General features: G+C 38.0%; 1 protein-coding gene across 2 annotated transcripts in view; it reads left to right on the top strand.

Moving 5' to 3' along the window:
• WDR19 (WD repeat domain 19) overlaps nucleotides 1-25,346 on the top strand; it is a 113,254-nt gene that overhangs the window by 32,402 nt on the left and 55,506 nt on the right. For both annotated transcript variants that reach the window (XM_043553289.1, XM_043553287.1), the window contains exons 10-19: nucleotides 4,949-5,019; nucleotides 5,476-5,648; nucleotides 5,741-5,855; nucleotides 6,707-6,813; nucleotides 7,512-7,634; nucleotides 15,043-15,192; nucleotides 20,232-20,379; nucleotides 20,504-20,708; nucleotides 23,003-23,162; nucleotides 23,359-23,469. In XM_043553289.1, the coding sequence (XP_043409224.1) occupies nucleotides 4,949-5,019; nucleotides 5,476-5,648; nucleotides 5,741-5,855; nucleotides 6,707-6,813; nucleotides 7,512-7,634; nucleotides 15,043-15,192; nucleotides 20,232-20,379; nucleotides 20,504-20,708; nucleotides 23,003-23,162; nucleotides 23,359-23,469 (1,363 nt within the window). The remainder of the gene's footprint in view (nucleotides 1-4,948; nucleotides 5,020-5,475; nucleotides 5,649-5,740; nucleotides 5,856-6,706; nucleotides 6,814-7,511; nucleotides 7,635-15,042; nucleotides 15,193-20,231; nucleotides 20,380-20,503; nucleotides 20,709-23,002; nucleotides 23,163-23,358; nucleotides 23,470-25,346) is intronic.

The raw sequence follows: 25,346 nt of genomic DNA, 5'->3' as shown, positions 1-25,346 counted from the left end.
CAGGTTCAGATGGTTTTGCTGGAGGATTCTACCAAATTCTTTTTAAAAAAGAATTAACACCAATTTTACAAAATCTCCTCAGAAAATAAAAGAGGAGGGAACACTTCTCACCTTATTTTATAAGGCCTTATACCAAAATCAAACTATACAAAGAGAAAGAAAGAATGAAAGAAAGAAAGAAAGAAAGAAAGAAAGAAAGAAAGAAAGAAAGAAAGAAAGAAAAGAAAGAAAAAAAAAACTAGAGACCAATCTCTCATGAACTTGGACAAAAAATCTTCAACAAAATTTAACAAACTGAAGTCAGCAATATATAAAAAGAATTATACCTCATGACCAAGTGGGATGTATTCCAAGTATGCAAGCCTTATCGACATTCATAATTCAATGAAGTTACTATATCTGCCCCTGAAGAAAAACCATACTATCACATCAGTTGACACACAAAAAATATTTCATAAGATCTAACACCCATTCATGATAAGAATTCTCAGTAAGTTAGGGATGGGGGGGAATTACCTCAACTTGATAAAGAATGTCTACTAAAAAGCCTAACATCATCTTTCATGGTGAAAGACTGAGTGCTTGCCTCCTGAGATTGGGAACAAGGCAAGGCTTCCACTCCCACTACTCTAATGCAACCTAATATTAGAAGTTCTAGGCACTGCAGTTTAAGACAAGAAAAAGAAATAAGCTACATCCAGATTGAAAAGAGAAAAGTAAAACCATCTGTTTGCAGATGAAATGATTGCGTATGTAGAAAATCTCAAGGAGTACAAACAAGGAATGCCTAGAACTAATGAGTGAGCACTGCATGGCTGTAGGATGCAAGATCAATGCACAAAAATCAGTCACATTTCTATATACTGATAACAAACCTGTGGAAACCAAATTAAAAATATGTCCTTTTTACTCCAAAGAAAATGAAGTACTTAGATCTACACATAACAAAGCATGTACAGGGTCTATGTGCTGAAAATTCCAATATGATGCTGGAAGAAATCAAGAGACCCAAAGAAATGGAGAAACACACTGTTCATAGGTCAGAAGACTGAACATAGTGAAGATATCAGTTCTCTCCAAATTAATCTATAGATTTAATGAAATTCATATGAGAATCCCAAGGTGGTTTTTTTGTAGATATAGACAAGTTTATGCTAAAACACAGTTAATCCTTGAGCAACAGATGTTTGAACTGCTTGGATCTACTTATGTGCAGATTTATTTTTCAGTTTATTTTTTTTTGAGAGAGAGAAAGAGGAGGGGCAGGGAGAGAGAGACAGAGAGAGAGAGAGAGAGAGAGAGAGAGAGAGAGAGAGAGAGAGAGAGAGAATCCCAAGCAGGTTCCTCACGGGCAGTGCAGGTAGGTCTTGAACCCCCACAAACCATGAGATCGTGAGCTGAGCTGAAGTCAAGAGTTGGACACTCAACCAACTGAACCACCCAGGCACCCCTACATGCAGATTTTTAAAAATACATACAGTACTGTAAATGTAAATTAAAATCTTTAAGATTTTCTTAATAACATTTTCTTTTCTCTAGCTTACGTTATTGTAAGAATACAGTATATAATGTATATGACATACAAAATATGTGCTAATAGACTGTTTATATTATCGATAGGGCTTCCAGTCAACAGTAGGCTATTAGTTAACTTTTGGGGGAGTCAAATGTTATATGCCGTTTTTCAACTGTGCAGGGTTTGGCACCCCCAACCCCCATGTTGTTTAAGAACCAATTGTATATATGCAAAATCACGGGTCCTAAAATAGCTAAAAGCAATCTTTAAAAAAAAACAATAAAGGGGCACCTGGATGGCTCAGTTGGTTAAGCGTCCAACTTCAGCTCAGGTCATGATCTCATGGTTCGTGAGTTCAAGCCCCACATAGGGCTCTGCACTGACAGTTTGGAGCCTGCTTTGGATTCTCTCCCTCTCTCTGCCCTTCCCCCACTCATGCTCTGTGTGTGTGTCTCTGTCTCTGTCTCTCAAAGATAAATCAACATTTAAAAAAATTTTTTGAAGAGAACAATCAAATGAGAGGAATCATCTTACCTAGTATTAAAGCTCACTTTATAGCTGCAGTAATCAAGACCATGTGGTATGGGCAGAGGGAAAGACACATAGATCAATAGAACAGTATAGAGAAGCCAGAAATAAACCCACACAAATATGCACAACTGATTCTTGACAAAAGTAGAAAATTAAATAGAATTAAAATTGCCTTTCCAAGAAATGGTGCCCAAGCAACCGGATATCCATATGGAAAAAACCGGAAAACAAACTTCACACCTTAATCAAAAGTTAATTCAGTGGGTCGTGGATTTAAATTTAAAATGCAAAACTATAGCATTTTTAGATAAAAACAGGAAATCTTCTAGGTCTAGGCAAAGAGTTCTTGGTTTTAAAACCAAAAACATGATCTGTATAAGGAAATATTGGAAAATTAGACTTGCTCAAAACTAAAAAATTTTACCCCATGAAAGATTCTGTTAAGAGAATGAAAGATAAACAGCACAATGAGAAAGAATATTCACAAACCACGTATCCAACAAAGGACTAGTATTTAGAATGCATAAAGGGGGGCGCCTGGGTGGCGCAGTCGGTTAAGCGTTCGACTTCAGCCAGGTCACGATCTCGCGGTCCGTGAGTTCGAGCCCCGCGTCAGGCTCTGGGCTGATGGCTGGGAGCCTGGAGCCTGTTTCCGATTCTGTGTCTCCCTCTCTCTCTGCCCCTCCCCCATTCATGCTCTGTCTCTCTCTGTCCCAAAAATAAATAAAAACGTTGAAAAAAAGAATGCATAAAGGGCCCTCTCAAAACTCAAAAAAACCAAACAATCCAATTAGAAAATCGGCAAAAGACATACATTTCAGCAAAGAAGATATATAGATGGTAAACACATGAAAAGATGTTTGACATCATTAGCCATTCCAGAAATGCAAATTCAGACCACAATGAGATATTACTATGCATCTATTAGAATGGCTAGAATTAAAAATAGTTATAACATCAAGTGCTGGGAAGGATGAGGAGAAGCTAAATCACTCAAACCTTGCCGGTAGGAGTGTAAAATGGTACAGCTACATTGGAAAACAGTTTGGTAGTTTCTTTCTTTTTTTTTTTTTTTAATTTTATTCATTTTTGAGAGAGAGAGATCATGGGTAGGGGTGACACAGAGAGAGGGGGACAGAGGATCTGAAGCAAGCTCTACACGGACAACAGAGCCCAATGCAGGGCTTGAACCCATGAACCATGAGATCACGACCTGAGCTGATGTCAAACGCTCAACCCAGTGAGCCACCCAGGTGCCCTAGTTTGGCAGTTTCTTAAAACAACAACAACAACAACAAAAACTGAACATGTACTTACTGTATGACCCAGGAATTTCACTCCTGGCCATTTTTCTCAGGCACATGAAAATTTATATTCACAGAAAAACCTGAATATGAATGTTTATAGCAGCTTTATTTGTAATAGTCAAAAACTAGAAACCATCCAGATGTCCTTCAGTGGGTGAGTGGTTAAACTAGTACATCCACATCATGGAATACTACTCAGCCATAAAAAGGAACACACTATTGATACACACAACAACTGATGTGAACCTCCAGAGAAGTATGCTGAATGAAAAGTGCCATTCACAAAATGTCACATACTGTGTGATTCCATTTATGTAATCCTGTTGAAATGATAAAGTTATAGAAATGGAGAACAGATTAGTGGTGACCAGGGCTTAGGAATGCATCTGGGGTGGAGAGGAAGGAGGTTAAGTGCATATATAAAAGGGCAACACAAGGATCCTTGTTGTGATTGAACTGTTCTATATCCTGACTGTGGTCCTGGATCTCAGCAATCTCGCATGTGATAAAATCGCATGGAACGAAATACAAACACATGCGTACATACACATGCACACACAAAATGAATACAGGTAAAACCTGGGACATCTGAAAGAGGTTATATCAATGTCATTATTTGACTATACTATTATCCTGTAGATTTTCAAGATATTAACATGTAAGGAAAGGTGGAGGGTATAGACAATCTCTGTATATACAATCTCCATATTCTCTCTCACAGCTGCATGTGGATCTACAATTATATCAAAATAAAAAGTTAAATGAAAACAAGGAAGTAATATATATAAAGGGAAAACCCTAGAAGGGTGGAAGGGAGGAGAGAGGAAAGGAGAAAAAGAGGAAAGAAATCTTAAAACCATTGTGTCCCAACACTGTGCTATGCAACTTTCATTGGCATGAACTGACCTATCTTCTCTGTAACCCTATGAAGTAATATGCCTGCAGTTTTTCATTAGTATTTTTTTAATGTTTATTTATCTTTGAGAGAGAGAGAGTGGGGGAGGAGCAGAGAGAGAGAGACACACACACACACACACACACACAGAATCCGAAGCAGGCTCCAAGCTCCAAGCTGTCAGCACAGAGCCCAATGCGGGGCTTGAACTCACGAACTGCAAGATCATGAGAACCACCCAGGTGCCCAATATGCCTGCAGTTTTTCAGAGCTTTCAACCTATGCCTTGTGATTCCAGATAAATGGTCTTTCTGTTATACTTCATTTCTCTTTGTATGAAAGAACTCAGGGTGGTCGGAGGAGCACACAGATAAGAGAAACCTTTTACTTCTTAAATAATTAATGCTGCTCAGAAGAAAGTTTTCCTACACAAAGTTTTCTTCAGGGCAACTTAAACCTCCTTGTTCCTAAAACTATAGATCAGAGAATGCAGCTGGGCACAACCACCACCCCACATAGAAAAATTTTTTAAGATAAAATGTAATTATAGAAATTCTATTTTCTTACCATGACCCAAATGATTATCCTATACAGGCCCCTTTGGAAAACACTGACCTGTTCTGTAGCCTACACTTTTTCATGAACTGAAACAATTTTGCTTAACGCTTATATTTATATACATATTTTTTCATTTTTCAGCATTAAAATTCATGACTTGGCAGAATTAAAAGATATGTATGCTATAATCAACCTGGATGATGAAAATAAAGGTACTGGTTTTTCTGAAGCAGAGTGACATTTTATTGCAATGACAGAGTAGTGTGTTTACTATTATATGATTTGCATTCATTGTGGGAGGAATAAAATTAACACCCTTCATTAGAGTTTGCTAAAATAACCCTAACTCTAACCTTCATTAGGTTTCCCTAAAAGAACCTACTCCTCTACAAAGCTGTAAATCCATTTTCATCTAAAGATTTATAGTGAGTTTAATCCCAATTTCAGTCATAAAATCTAAATTCTGACATACTTTCTCTTTGAGCCACTACTGAATGAATCAATGCTCATGCTCACATGCCTGTCCATAGTGAAGTTTTAGTCTGTATAGACCATTAAAGAAAACACTTGATTTTTTTTTGTCTCTGTAGTTTAAAATAAAAATATTCGTTTGCCCGCAACAGTATTATTTGTTCTTGACTACTCCTTTATTCTGTCACTTACTTCAGGGTTGGGCACCTTATCCTGGACAGATGATGGCCAGTTGCTGGCACTGTCTACCCAGAGGGGCTCACTGCACGTCTTCCTGACCAAGCTTCCCATCCTCGGGGGTGCCTGCAGCACAAGGATTGCGTATCTCACCTCTCTGCTTGAAGTCACTGTGGCCAACCCTGTAGAAGGAGTATGAAAATAGTATTACTTTGATTCTATTTATCAGTAAAACCAAAATGGTTGTAGCAGTTGACTTGCTACTCTTACTCTTCTGTGTTCTAGGAGCTGCCAATCACAGTGTCTGTTGATGTGGAACCCAACTTTGTAGCCGTAGGGCTCTATCACCTGGCCGTGGGAATGAATAATCGAGCTTGGTTTTATGTCCTTGGAGAAAATGGCAAGTATCAATCCAGTTGTCGTTTTCTTAACCAGCATGTAATTTCTGTTATTATTTGGGAAATGCTGAAAGTTTCTTTTAAGACCAGGTCTTTCACTCTTTGTCTTCAGATGCCTCTTTCTTAGCTTAAATGGTTATGTGAGTCCTCTAAAAACTTGGCATAATTTTTGGAAGGATTTTATCCTTTACCTTTGCAGTGAACACAGCATTGGTATAGTGGGCAGAGTCTGACCTTTAGAATTAGGCCCCGAGTTCAAATTCCCCTTCTGCTCCTTGTAGCTGGGTGACTGTAGACAAATTATCTACCCCTCTGAGCCTTGTTTTGGAAGACTTCGTCTGGAAAATGAGGATTCTTCTACTTGTAAGGGGTCATGAGCAAAACTAAATGAAGTAACGTGTGATCCACCTTTGCACAATGACTTTCTTGGGCACTTTCTTGGGTAGGCTAGTGGTTGGGTCCCTTCCCCCTCCTTTTATCCATGAAGTAATGACCACTAGCACCTGAAGGGAGCCTTGCTTTTTCTTCTCCCCTTTGGGGGTCAGATCTCCCTCAGGAGTAGAGTGAGCCTGAGAATTATCCCCCAATAGAGTACACCATTAAGCTTATTGTCACGAAAGTGTAATTTTTCATTGTTTTATGCGTGATTTTATTTTCTCTTACTTGGTTTCACATGCACCACTATGGAATTCCTGAAAGGCAAATCTATATGACAACTAAGATTGTCTTTAGAACGGCCAAAATACAAATTTTTGGTTCAGAATGCCCTTAAAAACACACATGTAAAAATTATTTGCAGATCTTTATGTAATTTCATTTATATATTAATGTGTGTGTGTGTTTATTGCTACAGCTGTTAAAAAATTGAAAGATGTGGAATATCTGGGGACGGTATCCAGTGTTTGCCTTCATTCTGACTATGCTGCTGCACTTTTTGAAGGCAAAGTCCAGTTGCACTTGGTAAGTATAATTTTGATGTCCCAGAGCCCTCAGGACTAGTGATGACTCAGTTTAAATGATGATGATGATCAGCCTAATGTCATATTATCAAGAACTTTGGTCAGAAAGCTAGAAAGCCAGGTGTGCATAAGGGACTAACAGAACTCTTTACCCCTTCTGCATGAGATGTTCAGTTAACTTTCTTGCTCTGTTTCCAAGAAACCCAACAAAATATCCACTGTGCTACTCACAACACTGCCGCAGCCAAGTAGATCCTGTTGGTAGACTGCATCTAGTGGGAAATTAAAAACTGATGGGCATGTTATATGCCTGGTCTTCCTGGAATGAATTGACTTCTGTATTTGGGCATGTCGCTAGGGGGGATCCTTGAAACGAAGCCTATTGTTCAAAAGACATTGGGTCCCACAATGTGGTCCCTGAACAAGGGCCTCTCTTACATCTATTTCATGCCTCTTTGCTTCTGGGAAACCAAAGAGAGTAGCTATTACCACTGCAGGGCCTGCTGCAAAACCATTCCCCTAAAAGGGGTTGTTTAATGCTGCCCTGCCAGGTTGTTCCTGTCTGATGTCTTTCTCAGTAGACATTCAGTAGTCTGAACGTTTAATCGAACTTAGGAAGACTCTCTCCTATCTCCCTAGATTGTTACAGGCCAGGTTTAGTCAAATACACCTATAAGCTATTATTCTTTTGTATTTTAGATAGAAAGTGAAATCCTGGATGCTCAAGAAGAACGTGAGACTCGACTCTTCCCGGCAGTGGATGATAAGTGCCGTATTTTATGCCATGCCTTAACTGGTGATTTCCTCATCTATGGTACAGATGTACGTAGTGGCTTCTTTGATACAGAACATAGGGGAATTTTTAATTGTTATTTTGTAATATGCATGTATATTGTGTATGTTATATTATTTACAGTAGATAGACATATACAGCAAATAGGTGGCATGATTTGCTATCAAGTTGCTTTTGTGATTATAAGCAATTCTGATGGCAGAGTAAAAAGAGCAGACTTTGGAGCCTGGAAAGTCTGGGCTCACATGCCAGTTCTATTACTTGCTAGGTGGTACTTAACCCCTCCAAGCCTCAGTTTCCTTATCTGGATGCTTTAAGGATTTAATGTGGTGATGAACATAAGACACCTCATTCCGCTTTAGATCTTCACTGCCTACATTTAGTAGGCATTTAATAAATAGTAAAATTAATTGTGTATTGAGAATCCCACTTTAACCGTCTCGTCTTTTGAACCACTAGTACCCTACTCCTCTAAATATTACATTAGTCACATGGACATAAAACATAGTAATAGCACTTTATATTTGTACAAATATAGGTTTCAAAGATTTTTCAAAACCTATCATATCGGTTATCTTGTTCAATCTCTAAAATAATTTAGTAAAGGTGGTAGGAAGGGCAGTTTTCCACATTAATTAGAAAAGCAATTCACTGTTTTAAATGTTTCATTTTCTCACATTGAACTGTTCTTTAAAAAAGAGCATGTCTTAAAACACACTATTGCCATAAGGGAGACTTTAAGTTTGACCTAAAATGATCAGTCTTTTTAGTAATATACACCAGTAGGGTAGGCCTCATGTGTCAGGTAAAGTGGCAAGGGAAATGGTAAATAATAGTAAATAGAATACATTTGTATGATACATGACAGTTTATAAAGCCCCGATCTCACTTATTTTATCTCATTAGTTTTCTAAAATAAGCAGAGAAGTTTTAGAGATGAGGACACTGAACTTTAAGAGGTTAGTAAGTTTGTGATAGACGTGGAACGTGAACAGTATCTCCTGATGTAAAATCCACTCTTTCCACTATGCCACATGGCATTCTGAAGTAAGAACTCAGGGTGTGGTGGTCTGACATTAAGTCAGCACTTATCTCAATATTTCTTGAGTGATTCTGACTACGTCATGTTTTTTAAAGTTTTATCGAGGTATGATTGATAGACAACAAACTGCACTATTTAAAGGCTACAATTTGAGGGGCGCCTGGCTGGTTTAGTCGGTTAAGCGTTCAACTTCCGCTCTGGTCATGACCTCGCGGTTCGTGAGTTTGAGCCCCGCATTGGTCTCCGTGCTGACAGCTCAGAGCCTGGAGCCTGTTTCAGATTCTGTGTCTCCCTCTCTCACTGCCCCTTCCCCACTCATACTCTCTCTCTGGCTCAAAAATGAATTAAAACATTAAAAATTTTTAAACCACAATTTGGTAAGTTTTGACATGTATATACCTGTGAAACACCATCAACTCAGCCAAACTAGTGAACACATCCATCACCCCCAAAAGTTTTCTCACACCGCTTTATGATTCTTCCTTCTTGTCCCACCACATTGATTGCTCTCTGTCACTATAGATGAGTTTCTGTTTTCTAGAGTTTTATGTAAATGGAATCATACAGTATGTACTCCTTTCTATCTGCCTTCTTTTATTCAGTGCCATTATTTTGAGATTCATTTCCTACTGTGTGTGTCAATTGTTGATTCCTTTTTCTTGCTGGAGTGGTGTTTCATAGTATGCATTTATTATAATTAGCTTACTCAAGAACCTAAGGATGGATATTGGGGCTGTTTCTAGTTTGGGGTTGTTTCCAGCCTGGATTGTTTCCAGTATGGGGTCTTCACAAATAAAGCTGCTGTAAACATTCATGTTCAAGTCTTTGCATGGACACATGCTTTCTTTTCTCTTCCATAAATACCTAAGAAGTAGAATGGCTACATTATATGACATGTGTGTGTTTAAGTTTTTAAGAAACTGACAGTCTGTTCTCTAAATTGATTGTACCATTTTACATTCCCATCAACAGTATGTGAGTATTCCTATTCCTCTACATCCTCACTGACATTTGACATGGTCAGTCTTTTTAATTTTAGCCACTCTTAAGTGTATCTTAAGTGAAATCTCATTGTGATTTTAATTTGCATTTCTCTAATGGATTAATGTGGAGCATCTTTTCATGTGCTTGTTTGCTTTCTGTGTATCTTTGGTGAAATGTCTGTTCAAATTTCTTTGGCTATTTCCTAATTGGGTTGTGTTCTTATTATTGATTTTTGAGTTTTTTTTTTTTTTTTTTTTTTTATATTCTGGATTTAAGTCCTTTATCAGATATATACTTTGCAAGTATTTTCTCTCATTGCATGAGTTTTCTTTTCTTTCTCTTACCAGTGTCTTTCAAAGAGAAAAAATGTTTTGATTTTGATGAAGTCCAACATGAAAATTTTTTTTTTATAGATTGTGCTTTTGGTGTCCTATCTGAGTAATCTTTGCCTAACCCAAGGTCATAAGGTTTTTCTACTATGTTTTCTTCTGTAAGTTTTACAGCTTTATGTTTTATATTTGGTTCTGCAATCCATTTTGAATTAATTTGTTTATACTGTAAGGTATAGTATAGATCAAAGTTCATTTTTTGTTTATAGATATTCCAATTGTTCCAGCACCATTTGTTGAAAAGACTGTCCTTCCTCCACTGAATCATCTTTGTGCTTTTGTCACAAATCAGTTGTCCATAGGGGCGCCTGGGTGGCTCAGTCGGTTAAGTGGCCAACTTCAGCTCAGGTCATGATCTCATAGTTGGTGAGTTCAAGCCCTGCGTCAGGGTCTGTGCTGACAGCTCAGAGCCTGGAGCCTGTTTCCGATTCTGTGTCTCACTCGCTTTCTGCCCCTCCCACACCTCTCTCTCAAAAATAATAAGTAAACATTTTTAAAAAATCAATTATCCATAAATAAGTGGGTCTTTCTGGAATTGCTCATTCCATTGATCTGTGTGTCTATCTTTATAAGAGTATTATGCTGTTTTAATTGCTGTAACTTTATAATAAGTCCTAAAATCAGGTAGTGTTAGCCCTCCAACTTTGTGTTTGTTTTTCAAAGTTGTTTTGGCTATTTTCAGTACTTTGCATCCCCATTTGAATTTTATGATAAGCTTGTTAATTTTTACAAAAAGGCTGCTGGGAATTTTAATGGTATCATGTTGAACTTACAGATCAGTTGCCATCTTAAACTCTACTCACCAATGAGCAAGGTATATATTTCCATTTATTTAGGTTTTCTTTATCTCAGTGTTTTCAAGTTTTCTGTGTACCAATACCCCTTTTATCAGATTAATACCTAAGTATTTCATATTTTTGTATTTTAGCATTTTTCATTTTTTTAATACATAGTATTACATTTTAGTTTTTAATTTCTGAATGTTCATTGGTAGCATATAGTAGTGCAACTGATTTTTGTGTATTATTCCTGTATACTGCAGCCTGGCTAGATTCACTTAGTAGTTCTAGTAGTTTTTTGTAAATTCCACTGGATTTTCTATATAGATGATCATGTCATCTCAGAGTAAAGGTAGTTTTACTTCTTTTCCAATCTGGATGCCTTTTATTCCAATTCATTGTTGAATAGGAATGGTGAGAGTGGTGTCTTCATCTTGTTCTTGACCATTACGTATGATTTTAGCTACAGATCTTTTGCAGATGCCCGTTAACAGGTTGTATGTATACTACAAAACCTAAAAACCACTAAAATAACAAAGTTGTAGCTAAGAAGTCAACAAATTAGATAAAATCAAATAATAAAAAATACACAGTTATATTGAACCCAATAAGCTATCCTAGCATTGGTGCTCTTCAAATAATTTTGTTATTTTTTCTTTGTTTCATATTGGATGGTTTCTACTGCTGTATTTCAAGGTCATTAGCCTTTTCTTCTGTAGTGTCTAATCTGTCATTAGTCTCATCCAATGTATTTTTCAATTCACATGTGGTATTTTCATCTGTAGAAGATATGTTTCTTTTTTTTAGTCTTCCATGTCTCCACTTAACTTTTTAAACATGAAATATAGTTTTAAAAAAATTTCATGTTTTAATGACCTTATCTGCTAATTCTAATATCTGTGTCAGGTTTTATTGATTAATTACTCTCTTTATTATGGTTCATGTGTTTCTGTGTTTTTGCATACCTGGTAATTTTACCTTTTGGGGTGCTAGATATTTTTGTATTTCTAAAAATATTCTTGAACTTTGCTCTGGGATGCAGTTAATTGACTTAGAAACAGTTTGGCCCTTTTGAGTCTTGGTTTTATAATTTCTTAGGCAGATGTGAAACAGTGCTCAGTCTATAGCTAATTATTTCTCACTTTTGATCTTTCCGTATTCTGTACCCAGTGCCCTGTGAGCTATGATCTTTTTTTTCCAATCTGACTATTGGAAACAGTCACTATTCCCAGTTCTGTTCCCTCTAATCCCTTTGGATGGTTCTTTCCATGGCCTTGTAGTTTTTTCACATGCATGCAGTCATTGCTACCAGCTGAGGACTCACGGTGGACCCCCTGCAGCTCTCCAAGCTTCTTTGTCTCTTGTCCTCTGCCCTGCAAAGTCCAGCCACCTGTGCTCCCTGGACTCTCAGCTCCATATCCTTAACTCAGGGAGCCCTGCCCTGCCTGTATCCTCCTCCCTTTGCCATGCCTTGAAAACTTGCAAAGCAAAAGCTGGAGAAATCATAGGGCTCACCTGGTTTGCTTCCAAAATCTCAGGCATCACTGTTCTTTGTTGCCTCATTCCAATATGTTGACAATTGTTTTTTCATGATTTTGTCTGTTCTTTTTGGTTGTTTGGGTGGGAAAGTTAAATCCAGTTTGTTACTCTGTCTTGGCCTGAATAGAAGTCCAAGATGTTATGTGTTTTTATTTTAATTAAACTTTTTATTTTGAGATCATTGTAGATTCACAGGCAGTTGTAGGAAACAATACAAAGAGATCCCATGCAAGAAGCAAAACAGGGAGATCCAATATACTTTTTTCCTAGTTTCCCCCAATGGTAACATGTTATATATTATAACCAGGATATTAACATTGATAGTCAAGATACAGAATAATTCTATTGCCAGGAGGATCCGTGTCTATTTTATAGACACATCCACTTCCCTTCTGCTTTCACCCCCATCTTGATCCCTGGTAACAAAGTTACAGTTGACCTTGAACAACAGGAGTTTGAACTGTACAGGTCTTCTTATATGTGGATTTTTTTTCCAATAAATTCAGTATAGTACTGTAAATGTATTCTTAAGGTTTTTGTAGTATGTTCTCTAGCTTTATTGGAAGAATTCAGTATATAAGACATTTAACATACAAAATATGTGTTAATCAACTGTTGTGTTATTGGTAAAGCTTCCAGTCAACAGTAGGCTATTAGTAATTTTGGGGGGGGGGAGTCAAAAGTTATATGTGGATTTTTGATTATGGGGGTGGTCAGTATCCATAACCCCTGTGTTGTTCAAGGGTCAACTGTAATCTGTTCTACATTTCTATAATTTGTCATTTGATTCATTTGAGTCATTGTGTGCATGAATAATTTTTTTCCTTTTTATTGCTGAGTAGCATTCTATGATATGGATGTACCAGTTTGTTTAAGGATTCACCAACTGAAGGACATCTGAATTAGTTCCAGTTTTTGAATATTGCAAATAAAGCTTCTATAAGCATTCACATACAGGTTTCTATGTGAACAAGTTTTCACTTCTGAGTAAATGTGAAGTTAACACTCACATCCACTGTAATGGCTATAATCAAAAAGTCAGATAATAACAAGTGTTGGGAGAGATGGAGAGGAATTAGAACTCTTATACACTGCTGGTGGGGATGTAAAATGGTGCAGCTGCTTGGGAAAATACTCTGGCAGTTCTGTAAGAGATTAAACAGAGTTACCTTATGACCCAGGAATTGCACTCCTATGTATATACCCAAGAGAAATGAAGATATATGTCCACATAAAACTTGTATACCAATGTTCATAGCAACATTATTTATAATAATCAAAAGATGGAAACAACCCAAATGTCCATCAACTGATAAATGAACATATAGCTTATCCATACGATGGAATATTATTTGGCAATAAAAAGGAATAAAATACTGATACCTACTACAAAGTAGATGAACCTAGAAAACATCATGTTAAGTAAAAGAAAGCAGTCACAAAAGACCACATATTGTATGATACTGTGTATGTAACATGTCCAGAATAGACAAATCTAGTGATAAAAAGTAGATTAGTGGTTACCTAAGACTGTGGGGAGAGTGGGATGGGGTTGGGGAAAATGAGAAAGATTACTAAATGGGGTTTCTTTTTGAAATGATGAATTGTTTTAAAATGAATTGTGATCAAGCATTATACAAATCAATCTGTAAATTATGCTAAAAACCACGGAGTTCTATATTTTAAGTGGGTGAATTACATGGTATATGAGTTATACCTCAATATGCTATTATTTAAAATGAAGTACAGACATCTTGTAAAAAAAGGAAAAGGATCAATTAGGAGTATCTGGGTGGGTCTGTCTTTATTCCGTTCCAGTGACCTATGTGTCTGTCCACTCACCAATACTACACAGTCTTGGTTACTGTAGCTAAAAAAAAAAAAAAAAACAAAAAAAAAAAAACAAAACCCAAAAACTTGCAACTGATTAAACTGATTTTCCTACTTTATTCTTTTTTTATTAAAAATTGCTTTAGCTATTATAGTTCTTCTGCCATTTTCATATAAATTTTAGAATAATCTTGTTTGTATCTACAAAAAATCTTGAGATTTTTATTAGAATTCTGGTAAAGCTGTATATAAGTTGGAGAGAATTAACATATTTATAATGGTGAGTCTTCCAATCCATGAACATAGTATACCTCTCCACTTATTTAGATCTTTTTTGATTCTTTCATCAGTGTTTTATAGTTTTTAGCATACAAATCCTGTGCACATTTTGTTAAATTTATATCTAAATATTTCGGGGTTTTTTTTGAGAGATTGTAAATGGTAATATATTTCTAAATTTTGGTATCTACAGTTCATTGCTAATATATAAAAATACAATTGATTGCATCAGGTGGTTTGTTTTTATTTTAAATTTAATTTTCTAATTTGTCTACCAACAGCAAAATATTTTAAAATAACATGGTTTGAAAGTTATTCTTAAACTGTAAGGATATTTCTTATAAGTGAAAACATCTGAAAATCAGTTATGCTTTAGTTATGCTATATCACTAAGAATGTTAGAACTAATTGTTGAATTAAATGCACATTCTCATTTACTGTCTCGGGTCTGTACCTTTACATATAGTAAACAATTGTTGTAGACTCTTCCTACATGAAAATATGGTATATTTTCTCTTAAAATTAGGAAGTATGTTTAAGTGCTAAAAGTATTTTTTTGACAACCTTTATATTTCTATGACTGGATTATTTTTAGACTGGTATCATTCAGTATTTCTACATTGAAGACTGGCAATTTGTTAATGATTATCGACACCCTGTCAGTGTGAAAAAGATTTTTCCTGACCCAAATGGGACCAGATTAGTTTTCATTGATGAAAAAAGTGATGGATTTGTCTACTGTCCGGTAAGTCTGGAAGATTTTTAAGTACTTATTTTTTTTTAATGCGATATACAAAGAAAAGTGTGGGTTTTTTTTTTCATTTTTATGCACTTTATTTTCAATATTTTAAGAATATCACTTTTATAAGTTACATAAGCATATAATTTTCATATGGTCATTGTTCAGTTTGAGTCACTATTATACTAATGTTTAAAATGAGTTCATTAAGACAGTTGATTAAAAGACAGAGATTAACTACTTCTTTTTTGAGGATTTGGTGAAATCTAAAATTATCTGCAACTGATATCTTTCTAGGGAGAAAATTTAGACTATTGACTTAATTCCTTCACGATTATTAGTATATTCAGATTTTCTACTTCTTCTGGAGTTAATTTTGTGATTATTTCTTTATGTTTCATACTCCTTTAGTGGTGGAAATAGTTGTTCACGGTATTGTCTTTTATATCTATCTATCTCTATATCTATCTATCTCTATATATATATCTATATCTATCTATCTATCTATCTATCTATATATGTATAATTTAAACCCAAGTTAACATATAGTGTAATAATGATTTCAGGAATAGAACTTAGGGATTTATCACTTACATATAACACCCAGTGTTTTTAATATATATTATATATAAAATCATTTTCTCTTATGCAGTTCAAAGATGATAGTACTTTGTTACCGTGTTTGTGATCTATTTCTACAACTATACATCAAGAAAACTTTTTCTGGGGCTCGTGGCTGGCTCAGTCACAACACAACTCTCCAGCTCAGGGTTGTAAATTCAAGCCCCACATTGGGCATAGAGATTACTTCAAAATAAAATCTTAAAAAACAAATGAAACACTTTGTCCAATATTCTGCAGTTTTTCATAGTGTCAGTACCAGAAAGATTTTTTTTAATGGAAAAATAATTATATCCTATACCACTTTAACCTGATTTACTGCACAATATTACAATATATCTTCGTGTACATGACCTTTCTCTCCAGTTGTGCAATAAGGTTCAAAGGGCAGGGACTCCTTTCCACCCACCTTATTTGATTTTCCTCTTGCCTTAAAGATTCTGAACACAAAGGAAAGGCATTTTTTTCATAATTAAAAACAGATGGACCCTTTTTAGATGAGTTACTCTGCTTTTTACACATCCTTAACTTTTTTGGAAATAGATTAGCAAAAGGAAATGTGATTTTACATCTTTTACTTGGATTTTTCATTTCCCTTTGATATCCAGTTAATGATTTAGTATGTCCTTGTTCACAGTCCACACAGCCTACAGCTGTTCTCAGACATGTCTTAATAGCCATTCCCCTGGTGCCTTCCTCCACCTCAGTAGCCACTCGGTGAAGACTACTTTGCCCTCCCTGTACTCTTCACTAGATGCTGAGACTTCCCGCCTTCTCCTTCTTTTCCTTTCCTTCCTGCCTGTCTTTCTCTTTCTTTAATTTTTTCTTTTTTTCTCTTCTTTCTTTGATAAGTAGAACAAGTTTCCACAGGAGTGCTTGTATTACTTAAGCAAAATTCCTAATGTGCCAGTTCTTACTCAACCCGTTCCTCTCCCAGTCACAAAACCAATGAGGGAAAATGACATAAATAGAAAGATAACCTTGAGTTATTTCTACTTGATACGGAAATTCATCCTGTACAGATCTCCCTTCTGTAACAGGGCACTCGTTCGAGCTGCCTTGCTTCCCCATGTGGCTTCCCCGTGGGTGGAAACTGCTGCTGAGAGCACCTAGAGGGTAGGCGGGTAAATCAGGGATCTGACAGGAGCTGGAGGCAGAATGGGGTTTGGCTGCTAGGGAAAGGCTGAAGAGTAAGAGTCAGAAAGAGCTGATGCATTTTTCTTTCTCCTTTTACAGTTTTCCTTTCCTTGATAATTTTTGTTAAAGAGGTTACATGGCCTTTCTCGTGGAGTTGGTTTGAGGTTTCAGTGAGTTGATTTTTCCAAACCCGTGATTGGGCACTTGGTAGCAGCCATTTAGCAGGTGTTCGTTAAAGCCCTGCCTCTTTATTGCTTTACCACCCTTCAACCCCTCAAGTTCCAGAATTATCTCACTTGTTGCTGCCCATTCCAAGTCCTGTTTCCAACTCTAACTTGCAGCCCAGCTAAGTGTTAAGAAAGAAGTCCTGGTAAAACAAAATCCACACAAAAGACTGACTGTATGAGAGCACAGGCTCTCCCACTCTGACCTGTGGGTGGATATTTGCTTTTATCCAAATTAAGATCTCACTGCTAGGGTAACAGTTACGTGGTTGGGCACAATATCTGAGGGGAGTGTAGTGCCCACAGGAGCGAATTCCTCTTTTAAATAACACCAGACGATCTTCCACAAGTAAGGCCAGTGTGGCAGGGAAGGGAAAGGAAGGCTTGTGGTGTGGGCCTTCCCCTGCCACCACCTAGGGCACAGGAGGAGGCTGCGCGGAGGCCCCTGGACTCCAGACCAGGTTGCTGTGCGTTTGATTTGATTTGAGCACTCGGCCTGTCATAGTGTGCTGCTGCTATGCAGCTCACTTCTCTACTCAACTTCAGTGAATTTGAGAGAAATACTGCTCCTGCGGTGTGCATACATGAGAATAAGGAACAATTCACACCATCGCTCTTCCTCTTTAAAGTTCTTACATTTACCTGTAGGTTCCCTTCGTATGTATATTCATTCAACTGATTTTTCCTCACTGTGTGCATGGTGAGGAAGTGACTTATGTTGTACAATAGAAGTGGGAGAGATGACATTTTTCTTACTAATGAATGCCCTAATAAAACAGCCTTGTCCCCCCATCACTCTCTGGAAGCCCATGAAGGGTGACTTGTGATATATTACGGAAAATTCGTAAATACGTTGCCCTTGAGAGAGGTGGTAGAATGCAGTATTTAAGTGTATGGACCTTAAAGACAGACAAACAGACCTGGAGTTAAGATTAGTAGGGGCGCCTGGGTGGCGCAGTTGGTTAAGCGTCCAACTTCAGCCAGGTCACGATCTCGCGGTCCAGGAGTTCGAGCCCCGCGTCGGGCTCTGGGCTGATGGCTCAGAGCCTGGAGCCTGTTTCCGATTCTGTGTTCCCTCTCTCTCTGCCCCTCCCCCGTTCATGCTCTGTCTCTCTCTGTCCCAAAAATAAATAAACGTTGAAAAAAAAAATTAAAAAAGATTAGTAATAATAACAACGAATATTTTTGTGCAGAATACTCCTTACATATATCAGTTATCTCTTAATCTTTATAGCAACCCCAGATATATTCCCATTTTTTAAGTAAACTTTATGCCCAACATGGGGCTCTAACTCATAACCCCAAGATCAAGAGTTGCATGCCCTACTGACTGAGACAGCCAGGCTCCTTGGTAAATACTCATATTATTGGCCATTTTACAGGTGAAGAAACTAAGGCATAGAAAAGATAATTAACGGGGCACCTGGGTGGCTCAGTCAGTTAGGTGTCCAGCTTCAATTCAGGTCACGATTTCATGGTTTGTGAGTTCAAGCCCTGCATCGGCCTCTGTGCTGTCAGTTCAGAGCCTGGAGCCTGCTTCACATTCTGTGTCTCCCTCTCTCTGCCCCTCCCCCACTCACACTCTGTCTCTCTGTCTCTCAAAAAATGAATAAATGTTAAGAAAAATGTTTTTTAAATTAAAAAAAGAAAAAGAAAAGACAAGGAACTTGCCCAAGGTCACACAGTCATGAAATGGTATATGTGGTAGGAGCCCAGAGTGGCTTCCTCCAGAGCTCTCACTTTAATTGGATTCCCAGTTTCACCGTTTATAAAATGGGCACAGTTCTAGTACCTACTTTGTAGGTTGCTATGTAAAAACTAAATGGGATGATGTGCATAAAGCTTGTAGTACAGTGTCTGCCGTGTAATAAGCACTCAACAAATGTTTACCCTTTAAAAATTCTACCACCAGTCCAGTGGCCCTGGTGTGCACATCCGCACAAACCAAGCATCAGTGTAACATAGTGGTTAGAAGCATAGACTGGAGCCAGACTGCCTGCTGGGTCCAAATCCTGACTCTTCACCTTACTAGCCGTGTGACTTCGGACAAATTCCTTGGTGCTTGAGTTTCTTCATCGGCAAAATGGGCATAATAATGCCCATCTTGTACAGTGTGAGGTTAGAATTAAATGAGGTTACGTACATATAAGTAATTAGCACAGTACCTGGTAAGTAGCGCTATTTGATAGGAATACAATTAGAACTACGTACAATTTTACATTTTTGATTAGGTAATTTTTTTAAGAAGATAAAAAGAAACAGGTGAAATTCATGTTAATATGTTTAACCCAATATTATTATATCAGTATGTAATCAATATAAAGTACTGAGACGTTTTACCCTCTTGTCCATCCTAGCTCCTTGAGACCTATTGGATAGTTTACACTTACACACATCTCAGTTCAGACTACACACGTTTCAATGTTCAAATAGCTGCATGTGGATTTACACAGTGGCTACTATGTTAGACAGCCAGCTCTATAGTATTGGTTATTATCTGCAAGAATCTTCTATTTCATTCTGACTCCGAGAGGCAAATAGGGTAGAGAGGAGGTGGGTATTTCTCAGTTTCACATTCAGGATATTATATAAGCCTGTCTGCCAAGGCCAATAGCTTATATCACTAACAGTACATTTTCAATTTATTGGAATGCATTATGGAGAAGTTTTTTGAAACAAAACAGACCCAGTGGAATTTCTTTAATTTTCAAATATGTATGAGTTAATTTGTTCTATATACCAGGGATTGAAAATTTTCCAAACACCAGTGTGTTCATAGTTTAAATTTCTTTTGTCTTGAGAAGTTTCAATTTTTTTTTTTTTTTCCTTAAGCTGAAGCTTTGTGTCCAGACTTATAGTTTTTCCCAAGTTCAACAAGTTTTAGGCCAAGCCAGATCTGGTACAAGAATCGGGAAAGGAACTTTCCTTCCTGTTACGGTTGGAGTGTTGTTGGGTTGAATGCGTTGGGAAAACTATGCCAACCACGGCTGCAGACAGGCTCCTGCCAAGGCAAGTGATAACAAAGTACATGCTTGGGGCAAATCTGTAAATCCTGTTTTGTAGGTCAATGACGCTACCTATGAGATTCCAGATTTTTCACCAACCATTAAAGGTGTCCTTTGGGAAAACTGGCCAATGGATAAAGGTGTATTTATTGCTTACGATGATGATAAGGTGTACACCTACGTCTTTCACAAGGACACGATACAAGGTACTTAATCACCTTTTTGTACAATTGTCGTTAAATTTCCGTGACAGTGAAATTAAAACCTTCCTTTCTGGTTTTTGTGCTGAGTATTCGCTTTTAGCATTAAGATGTCTATTTTAAAATACAGGATCCAAGGTGATTTTGGCTGGAGGCACCAAAGTTCCCTTCTCGCATAAACCTTTGCTGTTATATAATGGAGAGCTGACCTGCCAGACACAGAGTGGAAAAATAAACAACATCTACCTTAGCACCCACAAGTTCCTCGACAGTTTAAAAGATGTGGGGCCTGATGAACTGAGGCAGATGCTGACACGGACTTTAATGCTAAAAAGGTAGGGCTCCAAACACTTCTCTGGAGCTCTTATTTGCTTTTGTGATTTTAAAGGCCAAATCCTATTGAAAGAGATGGGCATAATAGTATTTACTTTGTTTATTTTACAGGATTGTTGTGAGGCTCAGATAAGATAATGGGTGTGAGAATATGTGTAAATTCTAAAGGAAGTCCTGTTGTACTAAGCCCTTTAGAACGAAGAGGTTTCTCATCACCCAGATAGCACAGTTATTGTGAAATTCTAATAAACCTCATTATTTCAGCAGTATCTTAATGTCATCATAAGAAGTTTGGTTTTGCCTAGCTTGTAATTTTTTTTTTTTAATCTGATTTTTCCTGTTACCTCTTGGGGCTTTTTTGAGTCTTCTTTTGTGGTTCTGACCATCTCTTAAATGTTGCTGTTCCTCAGCGTCCCATGATCTCCCTCTTCTCTTCTCTAATCATTTTTCCTGAATGAATCTCCTCTACTTACATGGCTTCAACAACATTCATAAGAGGCTGACTCCAAAATGTGCATCTTTTGCTTAAACCTGTATTTCCCACTGCCTACCAGTTGTGTTTTTGGGAGTCCACAAGCTCCTCAAACTTTCTCTGTTTAAAACAACTCATCTTGCCTGGCCTTTTCCCCCAGTCCTTATCACGTGTGCACCTGTCCCAACACACACACCTACACCTGCATACACGCATACACCAGACCCTTTTCTCCCCCACCCCCATACTCTCCCACTAACTCGCACCCTCACTTGGAATAATATATGATGTCACCACTTCTTGACCTCTCTCTCTTTGATAGCCTCATGACAGTCTCTATTCTCCACACACTTTTGAAAATCTGAATCTGATGCTCTCACTCTCCTGCTGGAGATCCTTCCCATTGCCTTGAGGAAGAAATCCCTACTCCTCAGGGACCTCAGCATGACGTACCGGACACTTGATGATTTAATGCCAGCCTCAGCTGTCCCCATTCTTCCACTCTGTGTTCTGCCAGCTGCTTGAATCTGATGTTTTTCATGATTCTTTGCCTTGGCACATACAGCTTTCTCTTCCTGGAACACGCTTCTCCTATGTCTGTATGCAGGAACTCCTTATTCTCCACATTCAACAGAGCCCTCTCCTGCTCCAGGAGGCGTTCCCTGCAGCCCCGTAACCTCTGGCAGGCTGGTTGGGGGTCTTTCTGGTGGATTGCCGCAGGGCAGTATACACAGTGGTTTAGAGTACTTCCCCCCTACCCCCACTGCTGTGTGACAGGCTAGTCTTGTGAGGTTTCTGAGCTTCACTTTTCCTCATCTGTAAAGAAGAAATAATAATATTCCTTAGTGGAGAGGGCTGTTAGAGTAATCTAGTGAGAGAGTTTAGGCAAAGCATTTAGCACAGATTCACATATCACAAGCCCTCAATGACCTGTGTCATACTGTGTCAGAGTCGTCTGTTGACTTACCTGTCTCTTCCACCTTCCCCAATTATGACGGCCTAAAAGACAGTGACTGTGGGCTTGATCTTTGTATCTTGGTTCCAAGCTCAGTTTCTGGCACAGAACAGGTGCTCAGTAAATGTGTGTTGGCTGGGAAAATGCATGGGTGAACAGATGGATGGATAGATATAATATATTCATTAATGCAAGGGTCCCACAAAAAGTTCAACTGGCATTTATGGTCATGTTTTGACCAGAAGTCAGCAACCTTTCTTGTTATGGGCCAAATGGTAAACATTTCAGGCAGTCAGCAACCTTTCTTGTTATGGGCCAAATGGTAAACATTTCAGGCTTTAAAAGCCATGGGATCTCTGTCACATCTACTCAAGTCAGCCATTGTAGCACAAGAGCAGCCAAGACAATCCATAAAAAATGGACCGAGCGGCCTTGTTCCACTCAGACTTGGGTCACAGCAGCAGACAGCTGACTGTAGGCCATAGTTTGCTGGCCTCTGTTGTAAACTTCCAAATATGTAGGGGTAGAGAGAGTACTGTTATTAGTCTCATGTGAGAAGAGAAATAATTTTCATCTCTGTGTGAAATAAACCCAAAAATAAACAAAAGAAAAGAGTTAGTTGCTAATGAGGGAGGGTGGTTACACAGCATAGAGTCAGATTAGTAAAAGAAGTTCAAGAAAAAGCATTTATCTGTATAATAAAGGAAGACAAGTTTATGTAGTTTTTGATAACTTGGAAATGATGATTACAGATGAAGAAATGGTTTGCAAATTTATCTGAGATGTGACATTGTATTATATATACCCTGAGCATTGCCAGTTAGGGGACGAGTAGAGCTCCCTGATTAAATCCTGTGCTCAAATGCTAGGTTTTCTGATGCTTGGGAAATATGCAAGATTCTGAATGATCACGCTGCCTGGAATGAGCTGGCCGGAGCTTGTCTCCATCACATGGAAGTGGAGTTCGCAATCCGCGTCTATCGGACAATCAGAAATGTTGGCATAGTGATGTCCTTGGAACAGATAAAGGTAAACAGCATCTCATGAGAATTATTAGTTAGTATTTAAGTGGTATTTATTCAGTCATTTTAAGCTTCTGAAGTTAATCGTACCTAACTCATCAACAAGTTAGTCGATAGACCGTTACCACTTCCTACTAAGCAAAGGCTTTTTAAAAAAAAAGAAATTCTGTATTTGTTCTCATTAAAACTGCTTTTGTTTGTAGGGAATAGAAGACTACAATCTTCTGGCAGGACATCTGGCCATGTTTACTAATGATTTCAACCTGGCCCAGGACCTGTACCTGGCATCCAGCTGTCCCATTGCTGCCCTGGAGGTATGGTGGCAAATAAGGATGGGAAGAACACGCAAAGGGGATCCCCTTTTGTGTAGTTAAAATTTCTCAGCACCAGACACCACACACCTTCTCCTTCCTAGAATTTAGACATTTCGGCTTTAAGAACCCCTAAGTATTCATTAATTTCAAAACTACTTTCATTCTGTGTTCTGTGGAGCCATAAAAGGCATGTTACTTTAACATTACCAAATAATTTAAAGTCTGTGTCCAAAGAGAACAGATTATTACATTTATAAAAATGTACCCAAATGAAAACAGTCACCATGTATCTAGAGCTCACATGGTGCCAGGCACTTTTCTAAGCAGTTCACATATTTTTACTCCTTTAACCCTCCCAACAATCCCAGCGGTTAGTTACCTATTTCCCAAGTGGGGAAACTGAGGTACATGTATCTTTTACTTGCTGTATGAGATTCTCTCGTGTGTCAAGAGGTACACTGAGGACTAGTATACCACCATTAGTTTCCCAGAGGTGAACATTGCAGGGGAAGGACTAGGACAGAGGGAAGGACCTGGCTCAACACAAGGAAGAAGTGGTTAAATGGAATAGCAATTATTGGGCTCTTGAGTTCAGCTCAGGTCATGATCCCAGGTCACGGGATGGAGCCCCATGTTGGGTTCCGCACTGAGCTTGGAGACTGCTGGATATATTCTCTCTCTTCCTTTCTGCCCCTCTCCATGCTGGCGCTCTCGATAAGATAAGATAAGATAAGATAAGATAAGATAAGATAAGATAAGATAAGATAAAAAATAGAGTTGCTGTTAGAACATGAACTCTAGGGTCAGATGTGTCTGGGTTCAAATCCCAGCTCTGTGTAATGTTCTACAAGTTATTTAATCTTTCTGTGCCCTAGGTCCCATTTTTTAAAATTAGGGGTCACAGTATCTAGCCTGTAGGGTTACTATAAAGATTTCAAAATGAGACTAAATCTCTGGAACAGTGCCTGACCAATAGTAAGGACACAAAGTGGTAGCTGTTGTCATTGTTAACGTTATCCTACCTCACACCAGCATTTCCATAACTACTTAGAGGAGGGGTTTTGAAAACGCACTTGCTGTTAGTTAGTTTTACAACTTCACTTTTTCAAATTGTTCTACAGAAAATTTTCATAATTTTAAGTGAACTAAATTTAAAAATGTTAGATAATTTTACAACATCATTTGTGATAATAGGGGACACCCTGAGAAAATTTCAAAATTTGGACTGATAGGCACTGAAGTAGGAATATAGTTCACTCTTATGTGGATCCTAAGAAACTTAACAGAAGACCATGGGGGAGGGAAAGAAAAAAAAAGTGAGAGAGGGAGGGAGCCAAACCATAAGAGACTCTTAAAAACTGAGAGCAGTCTGAGGGTTGATGGGGGTGGGAGGGAGGGAAGGGTGGGTGAGGGGTATTGAGGAGGGCACCTGTTGGGATGAGTACTGGGTGTTGTATGGAAACCAAATTGACAATAAATTTCATATTAAAGAAAAAAAGGAATATAGTTGTGATATGAGGGCAAAAATGTCACCTTAGCCCTTCTGCATTTAGTTGTGGACTCTTGTTGTGTGCTACGGGATTTGTAAAGGATTTGAAGTGATGACTGACTTCCCAGTGGAGAGGGGTGATCAACCTGTCATCCCTTTAACCTCACTTCGAAGGCTGAGGAGTTAGCTGGGTAAGAGGTCAGAGGCACCGCCCTACTGCCCAGCTCTGCCAGGTACTAGCAGTATAACTTGCTAAACTAGCCTCTCTTTGCCTCAGTTTCTGGATTTCTAAAATAAGTACAATAAAAGTTCCTTGCAAAAGGCTTGCTAAGGAAAAGTAAATAAGTTAATGCCCTCAAGTAGCACCTGGCAAAGAATAGCACTTGAA

This window comes from Prionailurus bengalensis, chromosome B1 (assembly GCF_016509475.1).
Source record: "Prionailurus bengalensis isolate Pbe53 chromosome B1, Fcat_Pben_1.1_paternal_pri, whole genome shotgun sequence".
Taxonomy (NCBI): domain Eukaryota; kingdom Metazoa; phylum Chordata; class Mammalia; order Carnivora; family Felidae; genus Prionailurus; species Prionailurus bengalensis.
The sequence above is the reverse complement of the archived record's forward strand: the minus strand, read 5'-3'. Positions and strand labels throughout refer to the sequence as shown.